The 13,873-nt window shown below is 35.0% G+C and overlaps 1 protein-coding gene across 2 annotated transcripts; it reads left to right on the top strand.

The window, feature by feature from the left end:
* The first annotated feature begins 611 nt into the window (after positions 1-611).
* On the top strand, positions 612-12,140 carry LOC142618458 (serine/threonine-protein kinase CTR1). 2 transcript variants are annotated; one of them, XM_075791400.1, is made up of 16 exons: positions 612-2,011; positions 2,883-3,181; positions 3,544-3,688; positions 5,254-5,334; positions 5,500-5,615; positions 6,106-6,314; positions 7,067-7,531; positions 7,652-7,692; positions 8,304-8,372; positions 9,160-9,260; positions 9,355-9,439; positions 9,522-9,620; positions 9,714-9,782; positions 10,247-10,378; positions 10,534-10,628; positions 11,654-12,140. In XM_075791400.1, exons 1-16 carry the CDS (start codon positions 1,175-1,177, stop codon positions 11,748-11,750), a joined length of 2,940 nt encoding a protein of 979 aa, XP_075647515.1. In that variant the 5' UTR covers positions 612-1,174; the 3' UTR covers positions 11,751-12,140. The 2 variants fall into 2 exon arrangements, with proteins under 2 accessions (XP_075647515.1, XP_075647516.1); XM_075791401.1 differs by lacking the exon at positions 5,254-5,334.
* The last annotated feature ends 1,733 nt before the right edge of the window (positions 12,141-13,873 follow it).

Here is a 13,873-nt window from a genome sequence, read left to right as displayed (position 1 = left end):
TTTTATACATTATTTAAATTATAAATAAAATCTGAGATCTTAGGAGAATATTGTTACAGAACTACACAATCTCAAATAACATTTATATATCTGTTTGGATACCGATTATTGCTGAAAATTGAAAATAGTGTAGTAAAATAAATTTTAAATATGTAAATAGTACTGTGGGATTTAATTTTAATAAAAAAATTTGCTGGATTAGACAACTTATGGGTCCCATAAATAGTACACATGACCCACCGACAAAGATGAAAATACACAAAAATTTCATTTCAACGCAATCCAAACCCGGATTAAGACAGTTATATAGTACTATCAATTAAAATTTTTATTTTTGTCAATGTCATATCATATCTTATCCAAAGACTGAGATCTTACCTATCCAACTACAAAAACTTTCACCCGCCCATATACTTCCTACTCCCAACTAAAAATCCCAATTTGTAATAAAATTCAAAACCCTTTCCAAAATTTCCAACTCCTTTCTCTATGGGCTATCCTACTCCTTTTGGTGCAAAACCTCTCTTTTGACGTGTCGCAACCACCTTCATCCTACACTTTACGTGTACTCTCTATACAAAAAGCTGTGTATCCACTCTCCTCTTCACTCTTCCCCCTTCTATATATACTAACTTTTTTCCTCTCTATTCAATTTCCAACCGTTTTGTGCTTAAAATATATAAGTCAAAACCAAAACAAAACAAAACAAAGTCTCGCAAAACCCATTTCCACTCTCTCTCACGTTTCTATTCCACCGCCCTTTCTACCTAATAGGAATCCTTCATTTTTATCCTCTCTCTCTCTTTTTTTTTTTTAATAACGTTATCACCTCCTTCTGATAAGCTTTTCTGTTTGGCTTGGCGGTTTTCCAATTCCGATTCGGCAAAAAAAAAAAATTTGTTTCTCTTTCTTCCTTTATGGCCAAGCCAGTTGTTGTGTAAAAAGATTTCGTTGTACGGCGCAGCTAGCAAATGCGCTTTGTCTCTAAAACCGGTCATTTTTGTGAAAATAGATTCTCGGGAATTTGTATTCACTCAGCGTCCGATTTTCCATTTCCATGGATATGTGCAGGTAGAGAGAGAGAGAGAGAGAGAGAGAGAGAGAGAGAGAGAGTGAACGAATTAGCGAGCGCGTGAGTGAGTGATCCTGTGAGACCCGTGAAGAGAAATAAAAAATGCCTCACAGAACCACTTACTTTTTTCCGAGGCAATTTCCAGACCGTCGATTTGAGCCAGTTTCTTCTCCTTCTTCTTCTTCTTCTTCTTTGTCATCGTCGTCCAAACAAGTCTTAGATCACGAGAAGCAAAAAATCAACAACAACTCCTTCAGTTCCATCACCACAAGCAAAAGCACTTTCGTCGACGAAAGTGACAGAAATGATTTCACGAGCGACGTTGTGGACACGTTCCTTTCTCATCACCAAACCAAGAGCAACAAGAAAAAGCAACAATTCGCTGCTTTTTATGACTGGTTAGTTGAGAAGAAAACCGAGCTTCGATCCAATCTTCACGTGAATAATAGCAGCAACAATAAATCTTCGTTTCCATGTGACGAAGATCAAGATCACAGTGATCGCGAGCTTTTGCTACCACCACAACCACAACCACAACCAGAGCAGCAGCAGCAGCAGCCACCACGTGGCATTGAGAAGAGCTTGGAGTTGTTGGATCGGCAAGTACTTTCGCTGCCGAGGCTTTCGAGTACTGATGAGAGCAGTTATGCTGGGAGCTTGTTCTCTGGAACGACGACGTTTGATGATGGGAACATGTCGTCGAGCGCGAGCGGTGTTAAGGACTCGGCGGCGACGACGAAGGAAGAAGAAGAGGAGGAGGTGGTGGAGGCTAAGGAGGAGAGTTTGGCTCAGAGAGCGAAGCAAAGTTACTATTTACAGGTTTCGTTGGCTAAGAGACTCGCTTCTCAGGCTAGTCTTGCTTCTCAAATGCCTGTGGTTGTGGTTGAGAGTAGTGGACCTCAAGTTTCAGATGCTGAAACTGTTTCCTATCGTCTCTGGGTATATATATACACATTTCCTCCCTCTCATGCTATATATGTCTCACGTGCCTATCATTGTTGTTTTTGTTTAGAACCGATACCACTGTAGCTACATTAGTTTTTAACTTATGGTGTCGGTTCTACTATAATTTTTATTATCTTTACTTCAAGACATGAATTTTTTTTTTTGGCGTAAATGAGATTTAAACCTAGTCTTTTTCTAGTCTTTAAATTTATGATGTCCATGATCATTTTTATCATTGTTACTTCAAGATATTAATTGTTTTTTTCGCGCAAGCGGGATTAATTTAAACCTAGTCTTTTGATAGTCGCCTAACCCGACCAACCCAACTGGATTCATCAATTTTGGTGTTCATATCATAAAATTTTTATGTGGTATAATTTTTTTTTTTTTTTTTTAAGATTTGTAATATTTAATCTGAATCTTGGAATAGACACTTTCTCGTTTTTATGTCTAGCGTGCATACTATTATCGATTTTGTTTTATCCACAGACCTCAACCCAAAGAGTGTCTTCATTGTTGTAGTTGGTCATATTACTGAATATAATTTTAGATTTTTAATATTTGATTTAAACCATAAGATAGATCCATTTTGAGGCAGATATTATTATTTTCCGAACTTGGGTCGCCCCTTTTTGATCTTGAGTATTTAGTACTACTATACATATCTACTACTTCGTTGCAGGTAAGAAGCCATGGTGTGTCCAAAGTATAATTGCATTTCTTCATTAATTGGGCTTCTTGGTAGTGCTTTCTAAGTTTTCATGAATTAACCAGCCCTACCATTTATTGGAATATTTTGATTATGTGTGTTAGCCGATCTAAATGTCATTTTTAGTGCATATGAATTGCTTGGGTCATTTTTCAGGTTAGTGGTTGCTTGTCTTACACTGATAAGATATCAGACGGTTTCTATAACATATTGGGAATGAATCCATATGTGTGGCTGATGTGCAATGATGTGGAGGAAGGTAGACAGTTGCCACCATTGATGTCGCTTAAGGAAATTGATCCCAATGAGACATCCATGGAGGTGGTTCTTGTTGATAGACGCGGGGACTCTCGGCTTAAAGAACTTGAAGATAAGGCACAAGAACTGTATTATGCTTCAGAGGATACCTTCATGTTGGTGAAGAAGCTAGGCAAACTTGTTGCTATTTACATGGGGTAGGTTTTCAATGTTTTCTACTTTTCTTTGCTGGTAACTTGAACTATGAACATTTTTGGCCAAATTACAATTTTGGTTTTGATACATTTGTCATGGTTTCAATTTGGTCCCTATATATTTAATTATTGTCAAGTTCGTCATGCAACTATTAAAATCAAGTCAATTTCTTAGGATAAAAGTCATTTGAAATTGAAGGGAAAAATTAACACAAATAATAGTTGAGGGACTAAATTGACACCATTAAATGTACGGGGACACAATTGAAATTACCCTCGTTGTTAGAGGAGCAACGTTATAGTTTTCCTTCCCCTTTAATTTGCTTTTGTGATTTAAGTGTTTGAAATTTGTCAATTTTTTGAAGGGGCACTTTTCCAGTGGAGCATGGAGATCTCCACATGCACTGGAAATTGGTCAGCAAGAGATTGAGGGATTTTCAGAAATGCATTGTGCTCCCCATTGGCAGTCTATCCATGGGACTTTGCAGGCATCGTGCAATTCTTTTCAAGGTGATGGAATGCACTGTGTGGTTTATCAACAGTGCATATTCTGCCTTAGTTTTTAAAATCACAAATACTCATTATAAGTTCTGAAAAATAATTAATATGCTAAGTATAATTCATTCATTATTGTAATTTGTTATTTTAATGTGGTATTTAGAAGAAGTTGCCAGTTGGCAAGGGTTTAAGGTTTAAAGTTTACCGTGCTTAATCATCAGTACGTAGATAAACTGTCCTAACTGGGATCATTGAGATATTCTGTACCTGTGTAGTGAGGCGGATGGTGTCTGTGTGCCAAGTAATTTCTGGAGTGATATTACAGGCTGCATGCTCATGGTGAAATGGAGTAATGCATTAGGGCATTCACATTGTTTTATTTGTGTTTTAGATGGGTACTGTATGTTAAAAAAAATGATAAGTCAACCATGTATAAATATGTTCTGTCTCAATGAGGTGTTGGTAATTTATGTGCTACAACCATTGAGAGTATTCTTGAAGAAACCGCTAGAAGTGTAGTTTAGAATACTAGTCAAGAAACATGGGCCAGCATCCATCTGGTACTCTACATGCCCCTATTATCTTGAGTATTTCTTTTTCCTAGGTGAATGGAGCTGGTTATGGTTTTGGACAGCTGTGAATCTACCATGTTATCAGAAAGCCAGTGCCAGTTAACTCCTTCGTCTCTAATGCCTATAATGTTGCATTTAATGTTAAACCACATGTATTACTTGTGGAATATGTTATTCAGGGTTTTTTGGGGTCACATTTGTTTCGAACTTATTCATTCAGGATGACAAATTAAGCATTTCTCTTTTCTTTTTTTAGTATGCAAACACTCTAGCACCTTCATTTTTAAATAAAGGATAGAGAACATTTGCAAATTGTATATCATTATTGGTTAAAAAACTGATTATTTTATTGGAAGTTCATATCTGTGTTGTAATATTATGGTAAATAGGGGACAAAGTACAATATTGTTTTAGAACTGCAAGATGTTTTTAAGCATGTATGACTGTCTGAACAGGGTGCATTGGTATCACATGAGAATGCAACTGAAATAGAAGCAACAGGTGACACCCACAATTATTAAGCAGTCCATTAGGAGTTTCTATCCCCTGATCATTCTGTGAGGTATTTGTAGTCTTCCACGGTGAACTGACAAAATTTGTGTGAAAATATGATATTTATGAGGTGTTTATGAGGTGATCAGGCCTATCCCTTTCCATACTTTGTTAGGCTGCTACAAATGTTTTGAAAATTTAAGCTTAGCTTTGGATAACAACTTTTTATAAGCCTTTATCCTTTTTTAAAGCTAAAAATATTTTTAATGGCTGAATCATGTACTTTTTTTTGATATCATAAAAGATAACCAGCAAATCAATGAGTGTGGCATATGCACCAAAGGCACTATCAGTCTATCACAATGTTTACTTATTCTGTTTTTTATAACTTAAACCATTTTGCATAAGCATAATATATGACCAAAATGTATTCTGAAGTACTATACAACTATTATAATCTTTAGGCAATGTATTTAAGCACGCTGAACAATTTTTGCTTCATGTCTCTCTCAGTTTGTGTGGGGGCAAGTGTTTAATGTGGGCCTGATCATTCTTCAAGTGCAGATAACAAGGAGATGGTATTCGAATGACTGTGTGTGTGGTTTCTTTTTCTTTATTATTTTTTTTGGGGGGGGGGGGGGTACTTATAATGGCCTGATCATCCTTCCAAGTGCAGATCTAATTTAGATGACTATTAATTACTAGAGGCATGCATCCGCAGGTTTGGTTACTGAACAAGTGATATATTTTCCTATGCAGAAGTTGGCAGATTACATAGGTTTACCATGTCGGATTGCTCGGGGCTGCAAGTACTGTGTGGCTGATCATCGCTCTTCTTGCCTTGTCAAAATCAAGGACAATAAGCAGTCTTCAAGGTTTTATATGTTACCTGTTCTTCTGGGCCTCATTCCTTGCTAATAAAAATTAAAGGTTTTTTAGAATCCAAAAAGGCTACAAGAAGATTAAGCAAGTTGATTTCTTCGAAAAACATGTCAATTGGAAATATAATTATTTCCTTGAGCCATGTCATTTTATTTGTCTGTGACATTAACCTCTGTAGTAGCCTTTCTCCTCCGTGTAGGGTGTTTACGTTTTCATTAATGTAATTATTGACACTGGATGGTCGCAGATAAATTATTAGGTTGTATCATGTTTGAACATATACAGATACACCAACTTGATATTTGTAATGTAGCATTATATTTGATCATATTAAGTTTAATCATGTTTGGACTACAGCAAATACTTGATTATGTGTTTATTTTGTGTATGATAGGGGTCGATGTAGCATTCAACTATTCTTGTTTGAAGCATTTCCCTAAATATTTAATGCTTTGTTGTTTAACCATTTATATTTCTAAACAGGGAATATGTAGTTGATCTAGTTGGGGAACCAGGAAATGTTCATGGTCCAGATTCCTCAATCAATGGAGGATTGCTTTCTTCAGTGCCTTCACCATTACAAATTTCTCATCTAAAAGAATTCCAGCAACCTCAGGTGGACAGTGCATCATATTGTCAAATTCTAAACTCAGAGGAGCAGACGTGTGCTCCTAAAAATCCTCTATTTTTAGGTATCTTAAATTTTGCATATCTCAAAAAGTTTTTTTTTTTTTTTTTCTTTATACATCAAGGGTCAAAAGACATATGATTGAATTGAGCTGGGGGCATCAATGTAACGATATTGATACCTTGAGATGTTTGTGTCCAGAAAGCTCCTACCAAAATGAAAAGGGGAAAGATTTAGATAACTCAATTTGGAATGCATCAAATGCTGTAGACAGATGTTTCTCTAATACAAAAAAAAATGTTGCAACTAAAGTGAGCACGCATACATCATGCAAAACCCCTGTGCTTGTACCTTGAACTATATTCCTCATCAGTTAAACTTTTAAGCTAAAACTTTCTGTTCTTATTCATCATAAAAATCCAGATTTGATGTTGTGCCTGTTGTTAATTACTCTAATTATAACATTGGAGGTTTTACCTTCTGAAAGAGGTGCAGTTGATCTTGGTTTTCAACGATTTATTTATTTATTTAGTGCTATCTCCTAGAAAACTCTAGCTTTCTTTTGATTGGACTAATGTAGTAGATGCTTTAACTTTTTCATCACTTTTTTCTAAGTTTGGTATAAATGATTGTATAGCAAGTTATCAACATTGTGAAAGCATTGCTTGTAGGATTTTTCTGCTACTTGGATACAAGACAGTCAATGTAGTCTGATTTAAGTCATTTTAATCAACATAATGTCAGATGTCAGTGTTATTCTGAAAATATAGCGATGCTGAATTTTATTTACAGAGACTAAGAATCAATTCCTCGCAGGTTGTGGGGAAGGTACACAAATAATGGAATCTTCTCTGGCACCTTTCGAGGAATCATCTCTGACACCTTTTAAGTTGGAAGGGAATGCTGAGCATTACATACTTAACAGGCCAACTTTGCAATCTTCCCAGGGCAGTGTTTCTGAATCTCTGGATTCTGCTCCTGAGCAAATTTTACATGAATTGTCTAGGATTAGTGTTGGTGAAGACAAAGTTATGATCAAGCAAACTAACACACAACAGATATTTGTATCTGGAAGTCCATTTATAAAAAACAGTGTCAAGCAACCAAAAGGCAGCTTATTGAGTGAGTCGGATCTGAAGGATGTTGATAGAAGACTTGTTAAACAAGGGAAATTTCCTTCTGTAACCAACCCAAAGTACTTGAATCTTGAACCATCTCTTGCAATGGACTGGCTAGAGATATCATGGGATGAATTACATATCAAAGAGCGCGTTGGTGCTGGTACTTCCTATGCTTTTTCCTAACTGGAATTTTCTTTTTTCGTTTTTCAAGTATTTCAAAAATTACTTTTCTTTGAGTAGGCAATTCTTGAAGTATTGTTCTCTATGTTCCTTCTTGCAGGCTCCTTTGGAACCGTGCATCGTGCTGAATGGCATGGATCGGTTAGTATTCCTGTACCATCTGATTTGGAAATCAATATATATATATATATATATATATATATATATATATATATATATTCTTTGTTGAGGATGAATTAAAGTTTGATTCCGGAATTTAACTGTGCTGCATTGGCAATCCTTTTATGTTGATTGATATCATAAATACATATCGTTTGAGCTCTTGTTTAATTTTACTACATTGTATACATGGACACGTACATGAGTGTTGTTTAGTAGAATGACCTTTTATCGCTTTTGTTCGACTGTCTGTAAGTATTTTTCAATTTATGGTATTTCTTAGGGACAGATTGTCAAAACCAAGGAAAAGTTAGAAGGTCAAAGGTCATTTTTATTTTCTGCATAGTTAATTACTTGCCCTTGAAAGTTAAAATTTCTACCTTTTAATTTCATTAGCTTAGATTTTTTCACTACTTCCCCCATCCACCCCCACCCTCTCCCCTCTTCCCTTAGAAAAAATATAGTGTAACAGGCATATGTAACATATGCCCGTTACACCAAATACCCTCTGCTCCCTCTCCCTTTTTTTTTTTGTTGCTAAAATGTAATGCTATTTTGCCTGTAGTAAGTAATATATGGCCCTTATAATGCAGGATGTAGCAGTCAAAGTTCTTACTATGCAGGATTTTGATGATGATGACTTGAAGGAGTTTCTAAGAGAGGTATGTGCATGATAACTGAAGAGTTAAGAGACACTACTATCGACCTACACATTCATAATTGTTACTGTCACCATTGTGCATTGTGTATTTGTGTTGCCTCAGTTGCCTTTGTTCCACTTCACAATCCCAGTAGATGCATGCATTTTTCCTTATACCCTTTTTATTTTTTTCTTCTTTTTTTTCCCCTGTATTGGGTGATAAGTTTTTATTAGTCCAGCCTCAATTGTGCATTTTTTGGGGATTTTTTTTTGGGGGGAGGGGGGGGGGGGGGTGTTCTACCTTCCTATAAGTATTAAATTGAAGAAGGATTCTCAAATTGTTTGCATCTGGATGTTTTCTGATCATTTGGTTTCTTTACATTGATGTTTTGACATCAAATCATTATTTTACCTGAAGTGAAGAATAATAGCTTTGTAGTGAACTAGTGATACATGATCCGGACATACATTCATGTATCTTTGACATCTTTAAGGATCCTGTAATTTTCGTTTAGTTGCCCTATTATGTTCAAGATATCATAGTTGTTGAAAGTATCTACCTCAAATAAGTTCTCATCAATGAATACTGGCTACTATATGCTGTAAGAATATTATACTTTGGTATGCTTAGACACACTGTGTAGTATATATAGATTATACAATGTTATATTATGTTCTTTGGGCATGTTTACATGAGTATACAATTTGTAAATTGAGCAGATAACCAAAAAATTAATATATAAAGAAAACATGATTACCAATTTGATTCTTAATGGCTTAGCTTAATTTGAGATTCAAATTGCTTTCAGGTTGCAATAATGAAACGTGTAAGGCATCCGAATGTAGTTCTCTTCATGGGTGCAGTTACAAAGCGTCCACATCTATCAATAGTGACGGAATATCTGCCCAGGTAACCATTCAAACTCCCTCCCCCTCTTCACACTTTTCCTTTAGAAGCAAGTGGCATATTTAACCATTGACAATCCATGGTCTTTGTGGAACAGGGGTAGTTTATTCCGCCTCATACACAAGCCAGCTTCTGGTGAAATGATGGATAATAGGAGGAAATTACGCATGGCATTGGATGTGGTTTGTACTAAATATATTCTCCCATTTTAGCTACTAATAGTGCTTTTTGTTAGCAAAAATTTATACGCTATAATGGATGCAGGCCAAGGGGATCAATTATCTTCATTGTCTTAATCCTCCTGTCGTGCACTGGGATCTTAAATCTCCAAATTTATTGGTTGATAAAAATTGGACAGTAAAGGTATAACAAATGGATGCAATTTTCCTTTTGGGAAAGACAGGATTTCCTACTGTCCTGTTAACTGACTATATTAATCTTTCATTTTATGCTCAGGTATGTGATTTTGGTTTGTCCAGATTCAAAGCAAACACTTTCATATCATCGAAGTCTGTTGCTGGAACAGTAAGTCTCTGACTCCATCAGTTGCAACATTAACTGGTATTTCAGAGAATTTAAATGGTGTTTGAAATCTCTTATGTACTGGTTGTAAACACTCCCAGCCTGTTCTCATGAGCTCCTTACTTTTGAATAGTGTCTCTTCCCAAATCAGTGTCATTATAGCAGACGCAATTTTTGGGGACAGATTTTTGTCTCATTAAATGGAATATCAGGTTGCAAAGTTGGGCACAGATATTTTATTAACCCCATAAAGGTTTTCCCTGTAAGAATCAGCTACCTCATTCACTATGGTTAACCTTCCCTCTTACTGGGTTTAACTTTTCCTTCTTGTCATTTATGAATGTTCTCAATCATCAATTATAGGCTCACTGTCAATTCAAAGTCAGAATAATTGCATCAATATTTTGCAGGTTGAAGTTTATCACAGTGCGTCAATCAACATGTAACACTCTTGCTTTTATTTTCAGCCTGAGTGGATGGCTCCAGAGTTCCTTCGAGGAGAACCCTCAAACGAGAAGTCTGATGTTTACAGTTTTGGAGTGATCCTATGGGAGCTGGTAACCATGCAACAGCCCTGGAATGGTCTTAGCCCTGCACAGGTAATTGATGAAGATTAAGATCTAATATATTTTACTGTTACATATTTGCTTCTTCTTTTGACCCTTTTATATCTTCAGCATCAGTTTTTCTTTTTTGTGTTTATCAATATGAACATAATACCTGCTGCACATTGAACTTGGTTGACATGATCCAGGTAGTTGGAGCTGTTGCTTTCCAAAATAGAAGACCCACTATCCCACAGAATGTCTCCCCAGTCTTGGCATCCCTCATGGAATCTTGCTGGGCCGAGTAAGTGTGCCCAAATCCCCTAGTTCATTTGAAGTATTTTACTTTAAAAAAAAATAAAATAAAGGGAGCTGTCTTGTTCTATTAGGATACTGCATTTGAATTTTTAGTTTTCTAGGGTGCAAATAAGAACATCACGGCATGGTGTCATGCAGAATAATGTTGAATTTACACCAGAGGCGGCGCCACGTTAAGGCCAGGTGGTCTAGGACCACCTTGATCTGGGAAAAAAAAATTATATACAATAATTTAAATTTTTTTATTTGTCTACCTTTCAAAAAAAAATTTGAGAACAGCCTCAGTTTTTTTTTATGCCAATAAAATTAAATTTTGCTCCATAATTTGTTCTACATTCAATAGATGAATGATTATTTAGTTGTGTACATTGAAAGAAACGTAGTTTGTAGCATTAATAATAAGACTATCATGTAATGATTTCAAAATATAGAAACCACCGCATACTCTTGGTGCGATGGTCACTCCACAAGTATAAGTGCTTGTAGGGTGTGGGGGGCAAGGGACAGGGTTCAAGTCTCCAGGAGGGAGCTTCACACACATATACACTTAGATTAGGCTAGACTAGAATTCTATCTTGTATAAAAAAAAAAAAAATGGAAACTCGTAAAAGACAATTATAAATTTTATGTATTTGCGTGTTTTTTTATTGTTGTTATTGTCAATATATGAATTTCTCTTTTTATTAGATTGTGTAATTTATGCTTTTTAAAGAACACCCTGAGAAAAATTCTTGAAGCCGCCACTGATTTACACATATCACCTATGAGTGTGGTTTAAGTACTATATCAAGTAAGAAGTCACATAAGTGAATTATTTAAGTATAACATAAGTTGGCTCAAATTCATATACTTAAGTTTTTGGGTTAATAAACATGTTATATCGAGGCTTCACTTGGAGAAATGCTTGTGGACCAATCTTTTGGAGGTTTACAGACTCATACGCTTGATTCAATCTACTGTTTATTTTAGAATTTTATTGGAATTCTAATGGTTGCTTATTTTGCTTGGCAGCGATCCCGTTCAACGCCCATCTTTTGCTAGTATAGTCGAATCTCTAAAGAAGTTGCTGAAGTCACCTGGGCAGTTAATACAGATGGGTGGAAAATAACATAGGAATACTCAATGCAAGGCCACTCCATAATATATATGAAAATATGGAAGATTCTCCAATTCGCTGAGGTGATTTGGTGAAGTTAAATAACCAAGTCACTGTGACTAACTCAACCCTTTTGGTTATTGGCAACTATAAATATGTTGCTTGTCTAACCCATTGGAAAAGGCCATTATTACCCACCAAGCTGAAGCCACATAAGATACAGAGAGAAGGTTCCTTCTGTATTTATGTGGGTTTTTTTTTTTTTTTTTTTTTAAAGTGGGGGCAGCCTTTATCTTATAAGTTCTTTATCATTCGAAATCCGATATATTTTAAAAATTCAGAATTAACTTGGATATGTATTTTGTTTGCAGGATTTAAGTTTTAACATGCTGTTCTGGAATCAGCATTTTTATGCATAATGTTCTTGCTATCTTTTGACTTTATAATAACTAATCGCTAACTCGTGCGATGCACGAGATAGTTAAATTTAAAATCACATATATTTATAGTAACATAAATAAAACAAATGTGTGGCTGCTTTTTAAACATGCACCTCTAAATTCTAATTAACAGAGAATATGAGCTTAAAGGAAAACAAATTTCAATACTAACCTAATTAGACCAGCAAGAATAAACTAAAAGAAAAAGGAGAGTAGAATATAAAAATAATGACGGTAATTTTTTTTAAAGAAGATTCAAGACAATGGGACAACATTATGCAAAATCTACATTCAGTTTTGCATCAACAAATCTCTATACAACTTCACATTACCTATAACTTAACCGCATTTCTCTATTATAAATTATTACATATAAATTAACCTCATTGCATGAATATATTCAATATATCTTCACCCAAGCATCCTCCTAGAGTCTCGTCTCTTTTCTTTAAACCTGCATATGAACAATTTTAAGTGAAATAGTTTTTGCCAATGATTTCGAGTAAATAAAAATCACATTTGCCCAAAATCTAAGCACCCTTTTTGGAGAAGAAAAATCTAAGCAACCTAACTCACCCTACATCTGATTTAAGGTGGTACTTTTGGAGTGTATGTGTGGGTTCTGCCTTTTGTAGTTGCATGCTCTTACTATGCAAAACCAAAAACAAAAGATCCTAGAATTTCTTATGTTTCAACATCTTATAGCATTGCAAATTATCATATACACCATCCAACATGAGATGTTAATTCAATGAAGCAATGTGAAAAAGAGTTGGAAGGCATTGTTTGGCAAACTAATTGAAGTCATCTTGTTCATATATTCATTGCATGCAAGTGTACAAAATAAAAAATAAGTTTTGTTTTCTTTGCTCTATTTGCAAAAATACAATTCAACCAAAACAAACACAAAACTCAAACGATATAATCCATACAGGCTAAGAACTACAATAATTCTTTACACAAAAAAATATCATTTGAGTTTTAAGTGTAAAATGTAAAATGAATGCTTTTAAGTTATTTGAATGGTTGGCAGAATATTATCAAAAAAAAAAAAAAAAAGAATATATGGTTGGCAAAAAAAGATAGAAAAACATTGGCCTACACATTGACTAATGCTAGAGTGGATGGCAGAATTTGGGCGTGTAGATTTTATCGTTCTTTGCTTGTATGGATCATATCGTTTGAGTTGATAGGAGAAGAAGATAAGACAAAAAAAAAAATTTATAAAATGATAATGATGTGGCTCTCCATCTTTCCACTGCTGTATTTGACAGTAAACCAATGCCCTTTTTCATCTTCTACCTTTTTTATTTCAGCAAGACACCATGCACCTATTGGCTTAGTCACCCTACTGTTCAATACCTCAACTTTGCTCCCTACATTGTATTTCATCGTGGGTGTAACTTTCTTTGATAAATTCATGGGTGTAAACTCAACAATGCAATCACATGCAAGAATATAAAAGAGTTTGAAGCTGTTTTTATTTTTATTTTTATTTTTATAAAGCTCTCCAAAAACTAATCATTAAGAAAATTTCGCAACAATATATCTACAGGGCATTGGAGGATTAAAGATTCTCTAGAGTTTGTATGTAACTCAATTACATAGTTCTTAATATCTCAACCATTTATCGTAAAAATTAATTAGTATGTATTAAAATGTAAAGGGCGTGGCATAATATAAAACCATTTGTTT

This window comes from Castanea sativa, chromosome 12 (genome assembly GCF_040712315.1).
Source record: "Castanea sativa cultivar Marrone di Chiusa Pesio chromosome 12, ASM4071231v1".
Taxonomy (NCBI): Eukaryota; Viridiplantae; Streptophyta; class Magnoliopsida; order Fagales; family Fagaceae; genus Castanea; species Castanea sativa.
This window is presented reverse-complemented; position numbering and strand designations above follow the sequence as displayed.